This window comes from Ahaetulla prasina, chromosome 6 (assembly GCF_028640845.1).
Source record: "Ahaetulla prasina isolate Xishuangbanna chromosome 6, ASM2864084v1, whole genome shotgun sequence".
Lineage (NCBI taxonomy): Eukaryota > Metazoa > Chordata > Lepidosauria > Squamata > Colubridae > Ahaetulla > Ahaetulla prasina.
The window spans coordinates 31,460,208-31,481,857 of record NC_080544.1 but is presented as its reverse complement, the minus strand read 5'-3'; the positions used below and the strand labels follow the sequence as shown (position 1 = coordinate 31,481,857).

Genomic DNA, 21,650 nt, shown 5'->3' with positions numbered 1-21,650 from the left:
GACCTCACCCCATTCCTAAGAGGTCTGTAAGGGGCATGCATAAGAGCACAAGCGTGCCTACTGTTCCTGTCCTATTGTTTCCTTTCATTATATCCAATTAATATAGTTATTACAGACTTATGCTTATATATAATGTGTGACAAAATAAATAAATTTTAAAAAAATTACATTTTGGCACTCCCTTAACTCCACTGTGTGCATATACTGACTTGAGTTTACGGATCTCATATCTAATCGAGGAGATCAAGGTATTAATAACCAGTTCATCTGAGCTAATATAAGCAAGCAAGGAGATCCCACTACAAAAGCATTTGTCCTTAAGACAAATTTTTAAAAAGTGAGTAAGAATTGGTTTAGCAAAGGATGTGGGCTGCTGTCTCCAAGCACATCCAAATAAATAACTTATCATGGTCATAAATTCTTGAGGATTCAAATGTCTTCCTCTTCTACATTGTTCTGATACATCCATTTGTTAGAGTAAAGAGGTTATAGACTGAAACAGCAACGTTGTAGGGATTTGTAGCCATTATGGCTCTGGCAAAAGAAATGACAAATGTGCAAATCTTGATTTGTGTAAAACTGTGAGATTACTGCGTTTTGGACCAAATGAAGCTTCTGGCTACCTTTTAGGGGCACCCCCATATAGAACACATCACAGTAGTTCAAATGAGAAAAGTGATAAGGATATCAGTTATTGTAAGGGCATATTGGTCCAGCAAAGGATATAACTGCCACATTACTTGCAGTTCTGCAAAGGGTCTCCTGACCATGGCTGCCATCTGCTCTTCAAGCGGGAGTTGCATGTCCAGGAGACCCTCCAGATCAGGCACCAGACCCTCCAGATCAGGCATCCCCATCCATGACCAACGGTGATGTCAGGTTCCAAAAACCAAGAAATAACATGTTGAGATTCTTCCAAATAATTTCCTTTATTGTTCCTCGGCTATAGACAGAGATCTTGCCAAACTAAAGCAGACTAATTGCATTATAAAACATATATTCTGGGACTATTAGGGAGGAGTCATCTCAACTCTCTTTCTCCCACACAAGAGGGCGAAACTGCACTGTCTTTCACTCCTCTTGGATGTGCTCCCTTCCTTCTGAGAATCTATATAATATTCCATCACAGATGGCAATTCTCCAAGAACCAAGGAGCCCTGAACCCAAGGTCACTGTGTCTTGACAGGCTTCAGTTTTAACCTGCAGTTAACAGCTTGCCTTCGGAAATTGTAAGAGCTTCATCACTTAAGACTTTCAAGAAAAGATTGGACTGCCATTTGTCAGAAATGGTGTAGGGTCTCCTGCTTGAGCGAGGGGTTGGACTAGATAACCTATAAGGTCCCTTCCAACTCTGTTAATCTGTATCCAGACCTCAACAGCATCCATGCACCAAGAAAGGTCAGTTGCAGCATCACTTAACCCATCACAGACATGCTTGTGATGAAGGGAGAAGTCATTTCCTTATATATTTCTTTACTTTTTCTTTACTGTATTCATATTTTTTTCTTTCTATTTTCCTTTCTGCGCCTTCTATTGTTTCTTTTTCCTTCTTTTCTAGGTGGTATTACTTTTTATTGTTAATTGTAATTTTTAATAACATGACTATATTAAAAAAAAGTCAAGATGGCTGCAGCAATAAGACAAAACCCCACCCCTTTTAGAAATGGATTGAAGGCCCATACATGTACAATGAGGGCCAAAGCTAAGGTCATCTTTCCACAGCTACCACTTTGAAGGGTTTCTTTAACACATCCTCCTGAACACTGTTTTTGCAACTGAAACTAGAAAAAGGGAAAGTCAGCTGAATTGTCAGAATCTTGGTTCAGCTCTTACAGTTTGGCATCATTTTTCTTATTACTCAACACTTTTCTGTGTGAATTTATTCAACACTTTACTCTTCTTACTCAAGATTTAACCCTGTGATTCTTCCCAAAGTTTAGAATTCCCAGGGTTGCATTATTTCAAGGTATCTACATTAACTACCATGTTTCCCTGAAAATAAGACCCTGACTTATATTTTTGAACCCCAAAATAAGTGCTTGGCCTTATTTTTGGGGAGGTCTTATTATTTTGGGGTGCTTGGAGTGAGACAGGGATCCTCTTGCCATCTTACCTGATTTCCAGCTCTGTCTCCCTAACCCTAACCAGAGGAAATGGCAGGGACTGGCTGCGCATGCAGTTAAATATTTTTGGGGTGGGCTTATTTTCAGGGAAACATGGTATTTTAAAAGGTATAAACAGAATTACTTCAGCTGAAGCCATGCTTGCTTCTGCTTCATTTCTTGCCTGCCATTCAAGGGGAAGAGTTTGGGAGAGAATGGGGGGAGGACTCAGGAATGTGTTGCCTCAGCCATCTATCCATAACATCTACATGTGAACCAAAGTCATTTCAATGGAGTTGTTGAAGTTGAGTGGGAATCTACACCTGGACTGATTGGCCCATGTGACCTGAGGGACAAAGGGTGTGTGTGGAGATCTTATTCATTTAACTATCTCTGAGTGTGGGAATAATTTCGAGCTAGCTTCATCTTTCCAAGGGCCGTTATGATGTATTTACTAAGGCAGAGGTCTCCAACTTTGGCTACTTTAAGACTTGTGGATTTCAACTCCCAGAGTTCCTCAGCCAGCAAAGCTCTAGGAGCTGAAGTCCACAAGTCTTAAAGTGACCAAGGTTGGAGATCCCTGAGCAAAGTGTCAGAGTCCTAACTCCCTGAGTTCATTACTAGAACGATGACAGTATCCTTTTTTTTAAAAAAAAATCATCAAATAAAAAAAATTAGACACTTCTGCTTTAGTGAAACATGCATTTCTCCTGTTAAAGAAACATTTTGGAGTGGCATGTTTGCCACTGACATACTAGACCCGTGATGGCGAAGCTATAGCATTTGTGCCAGAGGTGTCACGCAGCGCCGTCTCTTTGGGCACGTGAGCTGTCACCCCAGTTCAGCTTCACCGTGCATGCGCATGTGCCTCCCGCTGGCCAGCTGGTCTTCGGGTCTCTGCTGTGCATGCGTGGGAGGGCACGGGGGGGGGGATGAATGCACGTGTGCAGGGTGGGGTACGTGCGGGGGGGCACATATATATTGCATTTTGGAGCTTCAGGCACGCACGCGCGGATTCACACGTGCGCACGCACACACTTTGGGCACTCAGTCCGGAAAAGGTTAGCCATCACTGTACTAGATGATCCCCCAGCTTATGGGAAATTGTGAATTATGTCAACAAGTTCATCATACAATTTCTGACGTGCATCAAGGCCAAAAAGATAATCGTAATGCATCCAATGAGGAATTATTTTGTAGGAGATCAGATTACTAAGAAGAGGGAGAAATAGTTCGGTATCCTTTAGTGTTGAAATTTTATCTTTTTCACCACTCCACATGAAGGTTGGGATATTCATGCTTCTTATATCATAAAAGGGAGGGGTCATCTAAAGAGAAGAAGAAAAACACTTCATTAAATCTCGTAACAACTAAATATTGCTATTATTGTAATATTGTCCTATAATAGCTCGTGAGTTGAATCATTTAGCTTTGCTATTTCCCAGGGTCAAGCAAGCTCTAAGGACACCGACTTATCTTTTAGGATGGTTGTTAATATAAGGCACTTTTGTTGTCTCTCTTATGCCATGTGGCTATCATATTCCATATCATAACAGATCTTCTGTTTTTCAGTAATCTACCTACATGGCCTTCTACCTCGTCCCTATTCAACCATAAACCCATAAAAATCTGAAAAATACCTGTTTAAATTATTAGCACTGTAAGTTTTATTCATTATCTCTAATTGTCTTAATTCAATTCGTGCTAATTGCTCCTAAAAGAACTTCTCCATGCAGTTTAAGAGAGACTCAATATTTTGTGCACTAGAAGTACTATGACTGGTCTCATCAAATGTGCAAAAACAACTAGAATAGAATAACAGAGTTGGAAGGGACCTTGGAGGTCTGCTAGTCCAACCCCCTGCTTAGGTAGGAAACCTTATTTCAGAGAAATGGTTATCCAATCTCTTCTTTAAAACTTCCAGTGTAGGAACATTTACAACTTCTGGAGGCAAGTTGTTCCATTGATTAATTGTTCTGTTAGGAAATTTCTCCTTAGCTCTAGGTTGCTTCTCTCCTTGATTAGTTTCCACCCATTGCTTCTTGTCCTGCCCTCAGGTGCTTTGGAGAATAGCTTGACTCCCTCTTCTTTGTGGGTTATATTACACTGGGTCTTCAACTACAGGGATATATATTGTTTTCTGAATTTCCTGGCTTATGTCTGCCAGGAAACCTAGACATTACATGCTTGAGAGCACAGCATTTCATTGATACAAAAATGGACACTCCTGCCTTTAATCAAAATAGATGAATCCAGGATGACATGTTAAATATAATGATATTATGTAAAAAAAAGAAAAATTACAAAAATAGTAAATTTGTAACTGCTTTATCTTCATTCTTATTTATCTGCAATATTACTTTCATTTGGGAAAAAAAACCTTTGTCTACCTGATTGTATTTTTCCATATTCTTAGAACCATAGTCAAACTCTTTAAATTCCCCAGTGTCATACATCTGAAAAGGACAAGAGAAAAGTCTCTAAAACCACTTTTGTAAATTATTCTTTTACATTTTAAAAAATGTTCATTTAATTTTCCAAAGCTTCCCATTAAAATAATCTATTTATATAATCCTTTAGAATAAGTTAGGATACAAAGATACACAGAATAGAAGAGGGGACAAAATAGAATTCTGGAACAAAATAATTTTTCTAACCTGGTGTTTTTGGAGAGATTGGAATTTTAAGTTCCCTAATTAAAAAGTCAACACTAATGACTAATTTTTCAAGGGCGCAATTTTCTTAAACTTGTCACAATGCAACCAATTTCAGCTTTGTTAGCTGTAAATGATCGTCTTCCTCCCACACAAACTGTTCAATCTTTTGCTCCTTTCTGGGAATCTGAACAACATTCTATCACAAATAATATGTGGAGCAACGACCAGAGATCTGTTGCCTAGCTTGCCTAGTGTGCCAATTGAAGAACTGAGACATATTTGTATGAAGAATTTACTCCCTTGATGTGATGGAATATAGTAAACTGGATTATGAGGAGGGAGGGAGTGCTCTCCAGAAGAATAAGAGGCAACTCAGTCCAGATATTTTCTGAGAAAGAAGGAGGATGAAGAAGTTCCTCCCTAATAGTTCTAAGATGATATGCTTGGTGCAGACTGGGGTGAAATGCTGCCGGCTCTATCTGGCTTGCAGAAGCTGGTAGCACCGATGGCAAGTGGTTCTGAGAGCTGGTAGCGCCGACGGTGGGACGCTCCACCCCATCAAACTGGGACATCATCACGTTCCAGTTTTGACCATCTGTGCATGTGCAGAAGGCTTTGCGCATGTGCAGATGATAGGCAGGGCATGCACATCAGCGAGCCAGTAGGAAAGGTTAGTAGGGTGCTTCACTTTGGCAAGATTCTGTCCATAAAAGTGTAGAATAATAAAGAACTCTGCTTGGAAGAACCAAGATATGAATTTCCTGATTTGGGGGCATGACATTTGTACCTGATAAACAGACTGTGGAAAATACTTTGCCTTTGAAGGGCACTGAAAAGTTTCAACTGATTCAAAATATAGCAGCTTGTTTAATGACTAGAGTAAATAAAATTAACAGAGTAATAACACCTATGTTGTGGTGCTTCTTTCCCAGCTAATTTGCCAACTCCAAATTCACATGACCTTGAAAGAAGAAGTGTTCCTACTCAGTGGAGGACAGTGGACGTTTGCCCACACGTTTTCTCAGTCAGTGCCCTGCCCTTCAGAACACCATGAAACAAGGAGCATTTAAATGCTTGCAAATTCTTGGACTGTCCCACTCCCAGTGATAGATTAGATTAACCGATAGTTTTTAATGGTTGTTTGTCCTGCAAACTGCCCTAGTCCTTTTGGGTGTCGGCCAGGGGTGTCAAACACGCATCGTCACAGCGTCATCATGGGGTGTATTGTGACTTTTTTCCCCTTCGCTAAAATGGGTATGGGCATGGCCAGCACGTGATGCATCAGGCCTGGGGGCTGTAAGTTTGAGAGTCCTGGTGTAGGCTCTATAAGTAATGGTATAAATAAATTAATATTTAGGAAAGCTAATGTAGAGAACAAAGAAGAATTCATTTCTTAAACTAATAGGAAATTGATACTTTAATTTCATTTGAAAAAGAAACATTTATTATGAAAACAGAGATCAAAGAGGGCATTTACTATTCCAAGTTAGTAAAATTCACATTTTTAGTTTCACATTTCAGAATGTTTACCTGCTTCCAATGTAAGAGAGTTTTTGCTGATGTGCATCCAAATAAATGTGATACAATGACATCCAGGCGACTCTGAAGAAGAATATTTTTTAAAACACATTTTCATTTAATTGGTACATTTATGTCACTGTCTGAAATAAAGTAGCTTGTTTAAAAAAGTGCAATAAACATACCATATTTACATTGTTTTCACTAATTTCACCACCGGACAATAAAATATTTGCACACGTTTTTCTCCATAAATCCATGTAACAAAACTTAGTGGTCAATTTTCGTGTTATGTGATTAGGTAGCAAGCAAATTTCTTTTCTGCCTAATGTAGCCTGTAAATAAAACAATTCAGATCAATTTTCAATGCCTTTGAACTTGCTCTGTCCTTTCAAATTTGCATATTCCAAGTTTGTTTTCAAAATGCTGTTCTAAAATTATGTCCTTCAAAGTTCAAATGGTCTAGCACCTCATCCATTTCCTCTGAAGAAGACTGATTCATGCATTGTACATACTTGCAAAAGACTTTGGGACAATTTGTTCATTAAGAGTAAAAAGCAAAACTGATATGTAGCCTGTTGAGATGCTGCATTCATACAGATCCCCACTATTCACAAAGCACAACTATTTCCTCCTCCCCTATCTGCCTTCCACAGAAAATTACTAAAATGCTTCTTCTGCCTTATGCTCTGTGAATGAGGTTAAAAAATCAGTAGCATCTCACCAATCTATACTGAGGACAGTACAACAAACCATGGATGGTAATATCATCATGCAGTTTCAGAATAACAGAGTTAGAAAGGACCTTGGAAGTCTTTTAGTCCAACCTCCTGCTCAAGCAGGTTACCATATACCCAGTGGTGGGATTCAAATAATTTAACAACCGGTTCTCTGCCCTAATGATCAGCTGGGTGGGCGTGGCCATGGTGGGAGTGGCCAGGGGGTGTGACAGGCAGTACTCGGCCTCCTTGCAGCCTCCTGGGAGCAAAAGCAGGCAGCGGGGGGGAGGGGGGGGCTACACACACGCCGCACACCATTTTGGGCCTAGGAGGCCTCCCTAAAGCTTCCTGGGAGCGAAAATGGGTTAAAAGGGGGCGCCACACCCCCGTGTCCCATTTTGGGCCTAGGAGGCCTCCTTGCACTTACCTGGGAGCCAAAATGGTGCGTGTGGGGACTCCTGGAAGGGGCAGGGCAGGGAGAAGTGGAGCCAGCCAGCAATTTAACTACTGGTTCACCTGAACCAGCCCGAACTGGCTAAATCCCACCACTGCGTATACCATTTTAGACAAATGGCTGTCCAGTCCCTAAAAGCCTCCAGTGTTGGAGCACCCACAATTTCTGAAGGCAAGCTGTTCCACTGGTTAATTGTTCTTACTGTCAGGAAATTTCTCCTTAGTTTTTGGTTGTTTCTCTCTTTGTTCAGTTTCCATTCATTGCTTCTTGTCCTGCCTTCTGGTGCTTTGGAAAATAGGTTGACCCCCTCTTCTTTGTGGCAGCCATTCAAATATTGGAACACTGATATCATGTCACCCCTAGTTTCACTAGACTAGCATACCCAATTTCTGCAACCGTTCCTCATATGTTTTAGCCTTCAGCCTCCCAATCACCTTTGTCACTATTCTATGCACTCTTTCCAGAGTCTCAACATCTTTTTTATATTGTCGTGACCAAAATTGGATGCACTATTCCAAGTGTGATCCTATCAAAGCATTATAAAGCAGTAGTATCACTTCTTGTTATCTTTTCTATCCTTCTGTCCTAGGATTGCATTGTTTTTTTTGGCAGCTGCAGCACACTGATGGCTCATATTTAAGTGATTGTCCACTAAGACTCCCAGACCCCTCTTGCAGTTACTGCTGTTGTGTATTTGCAACCTGATGTCTGTTGCAAGTAGACAAGTGGTGTGGTGTCATGAACTCATCCTACACTCCATTCATTCCACACACCCATCCCCGAACTTGCTTCTCCTGAAATTGTGTAGCATGGGTTTTTTCCCCAGAATTATCTTTACTGCCTCACATCACATCCTTTGAGCAGGAAGAGCAACCGTGAGCATGAAAATTGGCAGTCAGTATATCTGTTGAAGCCTTTTTATTCCCAAACTAGGCACCCTCTCTTCTGCTGTATCAGGAGACATCAGAGTCAAAGAAAAAGAACTGGAAAAAATTATGAAATATCGCGACCTGGCCATCAAAACTACGCTATTATGGATGAAACATGTAACAGTGATATCCATTGTCATCTGGGCACTTGGTACCATATCCAAGAATTTCATAAGATACATCAACAAATTGCAGCTTCCTACAATAACACCAGCAGAACTGCAAAAAACTGCGCTACTTGGAACATCGTACATCTTAAGAAGGTACTTGGTTGATACCTAGGACACTGACAGCAACCTATATCAACCATTAGCATCAGTATTTGTGATGCATTTTTGAATGTTCAGTTGACTGAGTTTCATGTTTAATGAATAAAAGAGATAATAATAATAATAATAATAATACAAAGGTCTTCCTAACTAAAATGTTGTCTGCTGCCAAGAGAAGAATAACAAAAAGGTATCTAGCTTAGTTTCCCATGGCAGAGTTCCCAGAATATTTGTAAATATTTTCAATATTGTAAATCTGTTAAGAATAATCCCGTACAAATCTAAGTGTGACTAACTCCTATAGAAGGCATTTCCATTTGACATGAGATTGTTCTTGTCTTTTAAAGATCTTGGCAATAAAATAACTAGCATTCATTCATTCTTTGAAAACCACATACCTTTATAATAACTGGGTTCATATCGATTATCATCTTATACCATGGTTTGATATGATTCACCAAATATATTGGACCAAATGCAAAAAATATTTTTATTTTCTCAGCTAATGCTGGCATTGCTGAAAAGGCAATGAATCCTAAGCATAAAGAAAATTAATCATTATTCAAAACCATTACAAATCACAGTCTGTTTATGAAAATTACACTGTTTGCTAGAGCAATAAGTGAATAGTGTATCAACACCATCTGATGAAGGTAAATCCCTGAATTGAAAAGTATCTTGAGGGACCTTCTACAACTATTTTTCAAAAGAATTCAAGTGTATTTTCACTGACTGATTTCCTGTCAATTTACCACCCTCAGACATCCTTAGTTAGATATTGTGTCAGGTCCTAGATATTTCTATAGGGACAATGGCATTTTGGTGGGAGGAAGGGAGGGGGAGGAATGGAGTGGTCTGTATATGAAGTTTCTGTTTCCAGTTTCTGTTTCCTCTATTACTGTGTTAATCTCTGTTATGTTCGGGAAGTAACGAGGCTGGAGACCAGGGTAGTGACAACAGCTCTTTAATATATGGTGAACCCAGCAACCAGGCTGGGGAAAAACCTCTCCTTATATACAGTTCAACGTGTTTTAACCAATCAACAACGTGCTTGTTTCGCTAAAACCATTTAAAGATACATTACACTCCTTCCTCCCAGAAAACACTTTACCCATATTTTACATGATATTTACATATTATTTTTCAACGTAATCACAAATAGACTGGGCGTCTCCTGACTCTTCGGACCTCGCAGTACATTCCTGGGAGTGGGTCGAGCTGACCGGAGGGCTGTTGCTCCTCTCAGCTCCTTCTCTAGGCCATCCGGCCCTGGATTATTAGCAGAGTCGTCCCTGCTGTTTACTACTGGAACCTGTGGGCGTCGCTGGACCTCCGGAAACTCAGATAAGTCCTGTGGTCTTTCCGGGTTTGAGTCAGCTGTGGAATCAAACATTGTATAGTCAGGGCCCGTTTCGACTAATTCGTTGTTAATGCGTTTTCGTATTTGGTCTATGTGGCGCCTCCATACTCGGCCGTCCTTTAACTCCACCAAGTATGATTTTGGACCTGTTCTGTTTAGAATTTGTCCTGCTATCCAGGTTGGGCCTTCACCATAGTTGTGTGCCCACACTCGGTCTCCTATGTCCATTTCTCTTGTTTTTCCGATTTCCCCCTTGTAACCCTCCTGTATAGTTTGGATTTAAGCGGTCTAGGGGCACCTGAGCTTCGGCCCATTAATAATTCGGCTGGGCTTCTGCGGTTGTGACACAGGGGTTCTGTGTTGGGCCAGGAAAACATCGATTTTTGTTTGCCAGTCGCCTGGCTTAAGTCTGGACAATGCCTCTTTTGCGCTCCGGACGGAACGCTCTGCAAGGCCATTCGTCGCAGGGTGGAAAGGCGCCGAGAGGGCATGTCGGATGCCCTCTTCTGCCAAGTACTCCTCAAACTGGGTTGCCGTGAATTGCGGGCCGTTATCAGAAACTAGCGTGTCGGGCAACCCATGGGTTACAAATAGGTGCCGTAGGACTGAGATCACGGCCTCGGCTGTCATGGATCTCATGAGAATGATTTCCAGCCATTTGGAGTAGGCATCTACTACTACGAGGAAGGTTTGGCCGTGGAAGGGGCCGGCAAAATCAATGTGTATTCTAGACCAGGGCCCCTGGGGTCTCTCCCATTCCCGAACCGGGGCCGTTGGGGGTAGCGGTCTGGACTCCTGGCAGGCCTGACATTTCCCTACCCTTTCAGCAATTTCGGAGTCCATTAAGGGCCACCACACATAGCTTCTCGCTAGACCCTTCATCCTTACGATCCCTGGGTGACCCTCGTGGAGGAGATCCAACACCCTCTTTCTCAATTTCTCTGGGATCACCACTCGATCTCCCCATAGCAGGCACCCCCCTTGAGCCGACAATTCCCCACGTTTCTTTGCAAATTCTTTAAAACGCTTGCCCGGCGCAGCGGGCCACCCTCTTTGTACCCAACCAAGTACAGTTCTCAAAATAATGTCTCGGTATGACGCCCGAGCCACCTCCTTAGACGTGACTGGGCCAGAGTCCAGAGAGTCAATCAACAGTATGGGCGTCCCCGGAGTGGGGTCCTCGATCGCCCCTGGTAGTGGGCATCTGCTTAATGCGTCCGCATGCCCCAACTCTTTTCCCGGTCGATGCCACAGTTTGTAGGAGTAGGCGGCTAAAAAGATAGTCCATCGGGTCAATCGGGGCGAAAGTGCCACGGGCGTTGGGCGGTCCCCCGCCAGTAACCCTAACAGTGGTCTATGGTCTGTAACAATTTCAAAGTCTCTACCAAAAACGTATTCGTGAAACTTTTTTACCCCTGACACTATAGCTAGAGCTTCCTTATCCAACTGACTGTAGTTCCTCTCTGTCGAGGACATCGTTCTGGAATAGAAGGCTATTGGGGCTTCTGTGCCATTTGGAAGCCTGTGGCTGAGCACAGCCCCCACCCCGTAAGGGGAAGCATCGCAAACTAATACCAATGGCATTGTGCTATGATACTGTATGAGTAAACTATCGCTTGATAGTAGATGTTTTACTGCTTCGAAAGCCCTAGCTTCCGTCTTTCCCCAAGACCAAGCAGTATTCTTTCCCAGTAACTTATGTAGCGGCTCGGCAACGGTTGCCTTATTTTTCAAAAAGACCGCGTAAAAGTTCACTAGACCCAGGAATGCCTGTAGCTCTGTTTTGTTTTTGGCGCTGGAGCCTTTCTTATTGCCTTGACCTTGCTTTCAGTGGGTGGATTCCTTCCTTGTCTATTCTGTAGCCTAAGAACTCTACAGATTCTACCCTATTTGGCATTTGTTCACTTTAACCTTTAGACCGCTGACCGGAAAATGCCCAGAACTTTTCTCAAACGCCCCAATTCTTCTAAATTTTCGCTGATATCAATACATCATCGAAATAGGGGACTACCCCCGGGAGCCCTTGCAGAAGTCGCTCCATTAAATTTTGAAATAGACCAGGAGCCACACTCACCCCAAACTGTAACCGGGTACACTTGAAAGCACCTCTGTGAGTCACAATTGTCTGGGCTTCGGCTGTGTTGGCGTCTACGGGCAGTTGTTGATAGGCTTGGGCCAAATCTAACTTGGCAAAAACGTGCCCTTGCCCCAGCGAGTGCAGCAAGTGTTGCACCACGGGGACCGGTAGCGCTTTTGCAAGGCTTTGTTTAACGTCGCCTTGTAGTCAGCGCAGATTCTAACTGACCCATCTGGTTTCACTGGGGTGACGATTGGCGTCTCCCACTTTGCGTGATCGACTGGCACCAGAATCCCCTGACTGATGAGCTTGTCTATCTCCTTGTCAATCTTGGGTTTAAGGGCAAAAGGGACTCTCCTTGCCTTTAACCGAATGGGGGCTACCTGGGGGTCTAAATTGAAGGAAATAGGGGTCCCCTTGTACTTGCCCAGGCAGTCCTTGAAGACATCTTCGAACTCGTTCATGAGTGTGTCTTTTAGGTTAAAGTCACTTCTGTAGATGCCAGTCACTCCCATGCCCAATGCACGGAACCAGTCTAGTCCCAACAAACTTGGCAGGGTCCCTTCGACTATCGTGATGGGCAGGGTCTTCTTGTGTGGTCCGTACTCGACGCGGACGGAGGTGGTCCCTCGAACAGGGATGCGATTCCCTTGGTAGTCGTGAACTCGTAGCCGCTGTGTTTGCAGTTTGCGTTTGGCGATTCTCGGCAAAGCTCTCGCAAAAGTGTCCCAGGACATGATTGTGATCGCTGACCCGGTGTCCACTTCTAGTCGGCACGGCACTCCTTCGATTTTCGGTTTAGTGAAGATTTTCTTCTCGACGCGGGTTGCTGCACGGCCTATGATCACGGTCGTTCGATTTGAATTCGCGCCCTTTTTGTTTTGACCAATCGTGGGTCGCCTTGCTGATCCCGCGCTCTGATTGGTTGGTTTGAATTTTCAGCGGGAAGGTTAGGGTGCTCGACAGACTTGAGCCAGGTGCCCCTTCTTCTCGCACCGCCGACATGTAGCGTCCTTGAACTTGCAGCGTTGACGCTGGTGTTGCCCTCCGCAACTTCCGCATTCATCCCGGTCTTCTTTGCCCCTTCTCTCGGTGAGGCAAACTCCTTCCTCATCCTCGCCGTCTGATTCGGTCTGGATTTCTTCGTTGTGGACGGGGTTGATTGTGCTCGCCCTTGGCGTGAGTGGCTTTTGTAGGGTTTCCGCCGCTTGGGTGGACATCTCATGAGCTCTGGCTTCGTCCAGAGCGTTTGCCAGCGTTAGATTGCTTTTGATAGCAGCCGCCTCCATAAGCATGTCTCTGACCCCACGGATGAGTTGCTCTAACAGCTCCTCATCCAAGTCTCGGTACCCACAGTCCTTGGAGGCTTTTCTCAGGGCGGCCATGTAATCGCTGATGGATTCGCCTCTTGCTGTCTCGCTCTCCAAATTCAAAACGCCGTACGTATTTAGACGGTGTTGGCGCGAAATGGTTCTTCAATAGATTTTGCAGAGTTTGCCACGATACCGATTGTACCGGCGTTGGCTCTGCCAGGGCTTCCGCGATGTCGATGACCTCGGGACCGCAGTGGCTCAGGAAATATGCCCTTTTGCGGTTGTCTGGAACTCCTTGCAGTTCGTTAGCCTCGAGGAAACTCTCGAAACGGGTCATGTACGTTCCCCATTTCTCCCTGGATGGGTCAAACGGCGCGGGCGGAGTGTAGCTGGCCATCTCCGCGTTTCTGCCCTGAGTTTGCTGGGTTCGGTTCTTCCTGGTGCTCTTTAGCCTCGAGATCCCACCTTCGTCGCCAGTGTTATGTTCGGGAAGTAACGAGGCTGGAGACCAGGGTAGTGACAACAGCTCTTTAATATATGGTGAACCCAGCAACCAGGCTGGGGAAAAACCTCTCCTTATATACAGTTCAACCGGCGGCTTTAACCAATCAGCAACGTGCTTGTTTCCCGCCAAAACCATTTAAAGATACATTACAATCTCTATATGAAGTCTCTGTTTCTGTTTTCCCTTCAATGATGTATTGTGGGAGGGGTTTGGTTAGCATTGCTTTAAATAGCTGGTTTTAAGTGAGAAACTTCAGTTCTTGCCTTAGAGCTCTTGTTATCACAAACCTTCCAAAAAAAAGTTCCTTTTGGAACCACTGCAGTTTCAAGAGTCCTGCTTTCTTGGGAAAGATTGGAGAGGCAAGACCTTACATATTGTTTGTTTTCTTATTATGTTCTTTTGGATAAGGCTTTTTATATCCATCATATTTTATTAATAGTTATTTTTAAAAGTAATTTATTCTATTCTTACATGTTGTACTTGGATGATTAATTTTCCTCCCTTTTCACATGTAACCCCCCTATTCGTTTTGTTTTTCTTTTAACAATCCTGCAATCCCTTGCATCAGGATGGAGTCAGGGCAACTGAATGAAGCTGAGCGTTTATTGGCCAGATGCCCTCCTGATGCCTATGCGGAGCTCATAGCAGATATTTTCTCTGCTACCTAGGATTGAACTCACAGCCTCCTGATTGTGAGGCAAGAACTCCACCTCTAGGCCACCATGCCACTCGTAACCTCCCTATTCATTGATTCAGTAATAATGGCTTATTATCCACATTACACATAGCAATTTTATCCAGTCATAGGAGATTTCCTTGCATAGGGAAGATTCTAGATGCCAAGGATTAGATTAAAGGCTATTTGTTTGAAATGCAAATTAAAGGGGTGCTGTTTTGTTTTTGTTCTGATTTAGTGATAGCAATCCCATTCCATTTGGAATGTCACATTGCACAACCTATCTAAGGATATGGGTCAATAAAGATTATGTACGTATACATCTTATGCACTGATTTCACTTCATTCACACTTTCCATTATTTTGTCCCCAACAAATTGTTCAATTACTTCTTCATGGTATGATTAAACAAATCATTCTCCTACAAATCTAAACAAAAAGAAAATAAAAATGAAGTGTATAATTAAAGATAAGCTGTAAGAATTAATGCTTAAAAGTCTATTGCTTTGGTCAGTTTGCATCCCACCACCAATTACCACAGCTCAATGAGATCAAATAATATGTCCTTAGTGTTATCACCTGCATCATGATCTCACTGCATCATTTGCTTGATGACATTAAGATGCTTATCATGTCACTTGCCCTTCCACACACATCCCCCATGCTTCCCTTTTCACCCCGGCAAAAATCCAAGAATTTACCTATAGTGGATCCTTGGGAATAGCCAACATAAAAAAGTTGTTTCTGTCTAGTTTTAGCTAGGATAAAATATATAATAGCTGGCAGATCTTCCATTGCCATTTCATGAAAACTGAAACAAAATAGAGTCAATCAATCAATCAAATCTTTGTTACAGTCCTAGCCAAACGTAAGAAGGGTGACATACAAACAATCAATAATTTTAAAATCTAAGAAATATAAAATATGTAAAGTTTTTTTAAAAAAACAAAAACCTAAAAGGTATATTTAAAAAACTATAAAACGAATAAAAAATGTAAAAGAATTATATGGCTGACTAAATCTATTATAATACAAAACAAAGAACTGGATAAGGAAACCTATATCACCATAGCAATATGTGGTAAGCTACTTAACTATCTCTCTTTCCTGATTAGCTTTGCATCAATTATGTGTATAATTGCTTGTTTGTCATAGAACTATAGTATGGGAAGATTTTGAAAATCATAATTTAATAGAAATGTAAAAGAAAACAATCACATATCCAGTTGGGGGAAGGATGTCTATGAAGAGGGGGATTTTCAAGAAAATCAGGATAGTGACCATGACTGGTGTCCATGACAATCAAAGCCCTGCTCTCTTTTTGTGTGCATTGTGACATGTTAAAAAGAAGATAGGACTTTGGTTGCACAATCATAGCTACCATCTTGATTTTTTGATCTCTCCTGCGGATGCCCTTGACCGCTGATGAACATGGATGCTTCTGTCCAGTCAGACCCATGGCACAGTCCAAGGTTTGGGGTAATAATGATTTAATAGCTAACCAGCTGGTGTAATACTGTAATGCTTTAATAATGATGCAATGGTAGGAATGAGTCAGCAGGGTTATTTGACTGTTACAGCTTTAAGAGTCTGTATTATAAGAGAGGCCCTGTTGGGGCATATCTCTCTCTCATGTATGTGCTTCCGTGCTGTAACTGTTGTAAATTGCTGTTTGTTTGAGGTCTGACTAAAGAATGTGTATGTATATATTCTTTGTCGATAAAACCACTATTTAAATACAAATGTCTGTTTGTTGTATTTGCTGCTCGGTTGTCTCGGATAGTCATACTGTGTGCACTCTGACATTTTCCTTTCAAGTCATCAACATGGCATGATCCATCTTTTGTATTTCTTTCACATTGAACTTTGCATTTTATCACTCCCCTCCCTCCCAAGCACCAAATATTTTAACGTACCTGAAATTCCAGAATTCTTCTTCTCTGTGTGAGAAGTTCTGGTGCCGTTTACACCATCTGCTTCCTCGGTTATTTGCCAACCAAACATCAAAGCCAGCATCTGCCAGTATAAAGCCTAAGCTGCCATTGGGCAGATTTGTTAGCCATATTCCACAATCAGTAAGAATTCCTGGCATCAGTAACACAACAGGTTTGGAAGCTGAAAACAAAAACAAAAACAAAAAAAGGAAAGGGAAGGAAAGGAAAGGAAAGGAAGAAAAAGCGAGACATTTCAATGGGGGGGAGGGTTAATTACCTCAAATTGCCTATGGAGGAAAAAACCCAGAGTTGAGTTTTTGTAATCAAGCTAGATTCTTAATAAAATTAATACATTTTATTTTATTTTATTTTATTAAGTTAATAAAATTAAGAATCTGGCCTGATTACAACTGAGCTATAAATATGCAAACCACACTAACATTAAAGGGAAAAAGAACAGTAAAACATTTGCTTTGGTGTAATGTTTTATTTGTTTGTTGTGTATTCATTATATTTGTATAACTTCTTATCTCACATAAAAATCAGTCTGGGTGGCATCACGATACTATATAATCTATAAAAATGAGGTTATAGTCTTTCCTGTTTCCCCATGTTCATTTAAATGAAATGATTAGCATGTAGTTTATTCATCAAGGAAATCTTGAGAGTCTTTGACTTATATCTAGACCTGGGGAAATTCCAAAACATTCCTATTACATGATATCACAATATCATGGAAAATGAAATGAACTTGGAGCCACGAGCGTTTTGTTTTTTGTGCTGATTTGTTTTCAGGGCGTCTTCTGTTTCCCAGAACAAATGAATTATTTCAAATGATCTCCCCCTTTAAATGAAAGAGTTTTCTCACTGCAGCATTTCTACAGAAGATAAGAATATAAATAGGATATTTCATAAGAAGCAAATCAGTATTAATAAACTTTGGTTTTGTGAACTTTAAATGCAAAAAGAAACCTGTTTCCTCTGAGGCTTTCCTTCCAAGAATTCTGTTGATAGTAAGAAAGTAACCATCATTTGTCAGGATTTCATGTTCCTCGTTAGGATAACCATGATATTGTAAGACCTCACTCTGGAAAAAGAAATAAAAAAGATGCTGCATTTCAAAACCTTACCTTAAATCTGTAGCATGTTTGATATTTGCCTTTGCAGAGATGTTTGTTAAGGATAAACATAAAGGTTCCCCTCACACATTTGTGCTAGTCATTCCCGATTCTAGGGGGCAGTGCTCATCTCCATTTCAAAGCTGAAGAGCCAGCACTGTCCGAAGACGTATCTGTGGTCATGTGGCTGGCATAACTAAACGCCAAAGGCGCAGGGAACGCTGTTACTTTCCCACCAAAGATGGTCCCTATTTTTCTACTTGCATTTTTTATGTGCTTTCAAACTGCTAGTTTGGCAGAAGCTGGGACAAGTAACAGGATGAGAAGTGAAACGTCTTCTGTTCAAAAAGTTTTTATTAGTCAAAAAAGGTTTATACAAATACATATCAGGTATGGTAAATTTTCATTTTTCTTATCTAAAATAAGAATTTTACTCAAATTTTTTAACACATACAACAGCCATAAGGCAAGCAGGTGACACGAAGTAGCAAAGTTTGCAAATTTTAAATACGTAATAAAGAAGAGTCAAGAATAAACAGAATATCGTACAAAAGAGAATAAGGAAAACCAACACAATCCCAAATATCTTTATCACTTCCTAGTTTTGGATCTCAGAACTCTGGGTTCAGCCTGACCCAACTCCAGGGCCGCAACAGCGGCAGCCGCTTCAGCCCCATGATCTATAACCTCCCCTTCTTCAATTCCTGGGTCATCTGATTCCAGGAAGGCTTTGTGTTCCTCCACATAGGCCGTAGCCTCCGCAATTGTACTGATTTTTTCGTAATGCCCTCCCGGAAAATCATCAATCCCTCTGGCATCAGCCATCTGAAGCCCACTCCTTCTGGTACAATTTGCTTGACAAAAATAATATTTCTTTCTTTTTCACGTACCTGTCTGGGAATCTGCCTCAGAATGGCTATCTCCTGTCCCTGTAAATCAGTGCCCCACTCCTATGTTTTCTAAGAATTTCATCTCTCGTCTCTCTTCTCACAAATTTGACATGAACCTCTCTGGGAACTGCATGCGTGCGTGCATATTGCGAATTAACTCTATAAACTCGATCCACATCCCAATTCATGAAATCAACACCTCTCCCAAGAAATTCTCCCAACAATTTAGTCACAACATCTCTCAAGTCTTCTTGGTCCACTTCTTCCAAATTTTGAAACCTAAGGAAATAAGACATTTTATCCATCTGTAGTCCAAGCACAGCATTGCCTGTCGTCTCCTCTCTTTTCTGCACTGCCCGCATCTCACCCTCCAGACCTTCCACTTTCTGCTTGTTTTCTGCTGAAACTTGTTGAGTATCCTTTAAATCCTTTTGGATAGTCACAATTTCTGCTCTTATTTCCGTTTGGCCTCTTTGCAAATCATCCAGTTTCTTGTCCATATTGGATAACTTTTCCAGAATTCTCTCCATCTCTCCAGCAGTTGGTCTCTGACCTTTTGCCATTTGAAAAAAAAATCAAAATCCTCAGGCAGGCACAGTATCCTTGTAATTTCCTCCGGATCCACCAGGGGCACTCACAGGAGCAACGAGTCCAGAGTACAGTTAGTCAACCAGGAAGCCGAAGAGTGATGTCATCAAAATTCTCATAGTGAAGGCGGAAGCTGGGCGCCACCACTGTTCCCCAGAAGGAGGGGGCCTCAAACCTTCCCTCCTAAATTTCTCCATCACCTCTTCTCTCCAGAGCTCCACAAAACCAGAAAGTCCAGCTGCCTCTTGAAAAAGCACCTTTGGGACTGGTTTAGAAACTTATTTGACTCTTAACTAGTTTCAATCCAAATCCAGTGATTAGAAGAGTCTGCTATAATAATAGCACCAACTTGCCACTTGATAACGTAGGAGGAGGTTTCTGCAGAGTATTGTCAGAGAAGTCAAGATAGCATCCACAATAGTGCAATCAATCATTGCACCACTGTAAGATCGATATCAGGTATACATAGAGAGAATCTCCGAACTCAAAACAATATTCCAACCCCAAATAGAAATGTAAAATGATACCAATGAACAAATAGTAATAAATTAAAAATAGGTCAAAGAAAAAGGCCTGGGTTTAACTTTAACTTTTTGAATTTATTGTTTTATGTTGTTTTTTGCTCTTAAAAGTTGACCAGCAGTCAAGCTGATTTATTTCAACCCTTTGCTGGACTCTGTTTTTTTCCCTTTATGTTTTTTTTCCCCCCTATAAAGACTGAGGAAGATTGGAGAATGGATTTATTACACCTAACTGGAAACCTATTCTATTTCGACTTGGTTGGAAAGATTGTGAAGACTAAATTCATTATATTTAATTAGTCAACAATTGGTAAAAAATGGCACTAAGAAACAAACACAGATGTATGATCCAGGATGAATTACTTTTAATTTTTGGGATGATTTGGGATAGATAAGATGCTGTGGCAAACTTTCTATGGGTGGATTATAATAACATTTTCTTAGCAGAGAGTTTTGAGATCTTGTCATTATTATCTCTTTTATTCATTAAACATGAAACTCAATCAACTGAACATTTGAAAATGTATCACAAATACCATTGAATGGTGCTAATGGTTGATACGGGTTGCTTCCAGTGTCCTAGGTATCAACCAAGTATATGCTGTTCCGAGTAGTGCAGTTTTTTGCAGTTCTGCTGGTGTTATTGCAGGAAGCTGCAATTTCTTAATGTGTTTTGTAAAATTCTTGGACATGGCACCAATTGCCCTAATGACAATAGGTATCGCTGTTACATATTTCATCCATAGCCGTGTAATTTTGATGGCCAGGTTGCGATATTTCATAATTTTTTCCAGTTCTTTTTGTTTGACTCTGGCATCTCCTGGTACAGCGATATCAATAAATTGTACACTACAGCCCTCGGCATCCATAATATCTGGTGTGTTGTGATCCAAATGACGATCCGTCTATATTCGAAAATCCCACGAGATCTTCACCATCTCATTTTTGACAACGTTTTCCACCTTATGTTCCCATGAATTTTCAGATACAGGTAGGGTGTAATTTTTTACATAATGATCAGTGGATTAATTTAGCAATTCGGTAATGTCTAGCTTTGTAATCAGTTTGCGCAATTTTGCTCACATATTAAGTGTGAAATAGTTCAACTTTGTCATTGCAAAGTCAGCAGTTTGAATTGTCAATGGATTTTGTATCTTTGCTTTCATGGCATTAGTTTGTTGTGGTTGTTTTTGTTTTTTGTTTTGGCTATATATCAATATCATTGAACAGTGAAGGATCTAGTTATCCAATCTCTTCTTTAAAACTTCCAGTGTAGGAGCATTTACAACTTCTGGAGGCAAGTTGTTCCACTGATTAATTGTTCTGTTAGGAAATTTCTCCTTAGTTCTAGGTTGCTTCTCTCCTTGATTAGTTTCCACCCATTGCTTCTTGTCCTGCCCTCAGGTGCTTTGGAGAATAGCTTGACTCCCTCTTCTTTGTAGGTTATATTACTGTGAGTCTTCAACTACAGGGATATATATTGCTTTTCGCGTGGATGTGTGGTGATGACATTCTGTGTGGCACTCGTGAGTGTGGTTCTTGCGTCATTCTTCATGTTAGGGACTCGTTTGTCGATAAGGGCGGGATTTCCGTGTGGATGTGATTCCACACATCCACGCGGAAAGCAGACCCAAACCCACACTGATCATGAAGCACGACCATGGACCAGAAGCCAGACCGCAGCTGCATCATTAGCCATTTCAAACCCCTCCAATCCATACATGCAGCAGACTGACACCCACTATGAAGATGTAGCATGACCACAAACGCGATGCCAAACAACAGCAATGCAGCTCACCAACTCAAATCCCCCTGCATCTCAGACCAACCTGAGCACAACCAAGCCCCCCCCAAACAGAACAACCCCTATCCAATCAGAGCACAGCCAACCCCACCATCCAATCAGAGCACAGCCAACCAATCAGAACACACCTCCACCCAATCAGAACACAGCCAAGCTCCCAACCAATCAGTTCAAACCCCCACTAGCAGTTAAAAGGAAGAAACAGCTGTGATCACA

At 41.6% G+C, this 21,650-nt stretch overlaps 1 protein-coding gene across 4 annotated transcripts in view; it reads right to left on the bottom strand.

The window, feature by feature from the left end:
• Nucleotides 1–933: 933 nt before the first annotated feature.
• Nucleotides 934–21,650, bottom strand: part of LOC131200665 (lipase member M-like) — a 43,068-nt gene continuing 22,351 nt past the window's right edge. For all 4 annotated transcript variants that reach the window (XM_058187775.1, XM_058187777.1, XM_058187776.1 and 1 more), the window contains 8 exons: nucleotides 17,486–17,600; nucleotides 16,496–16,694; nucleotides 15,281–15,390; nucleotides 9,047–9,183; nucleotides 6,463–6,612; nucleotides 6,290–6,361; nucleotides 4,493–4,558; nucleotides 934–3,430 (listed from right to left, as the gene is read on the bottom strand). In XM_058187775.1, the coding sequence (XP_058043758.1) occupies nucleotides 3,197–3,430; nucleotides 4,493–4,558; nucleotides 6,290–6,361; nucleotides 6,463–6,612; nucleotides 9,047–9,183; nucleotides 15,281–15,390; nucleotides 16,496–16,694; nucleotides 17,486–17,600 (1,083 nt within the window). In that variant the 3' untranslated portion in view covers nucleotides 934–3,196. The remainder of the gene's footprint in view (nucleotides 3,431–4,492; nucleotides 4,559–6,289; nucleotides 6,362–6,462; nucleotides 6,613–9,046; nucleotides 9,184–15,280; nucleotides 15,391–16,495; nucleotides 16,695–17,485; nucleotides 17,601–21,650) is intronic.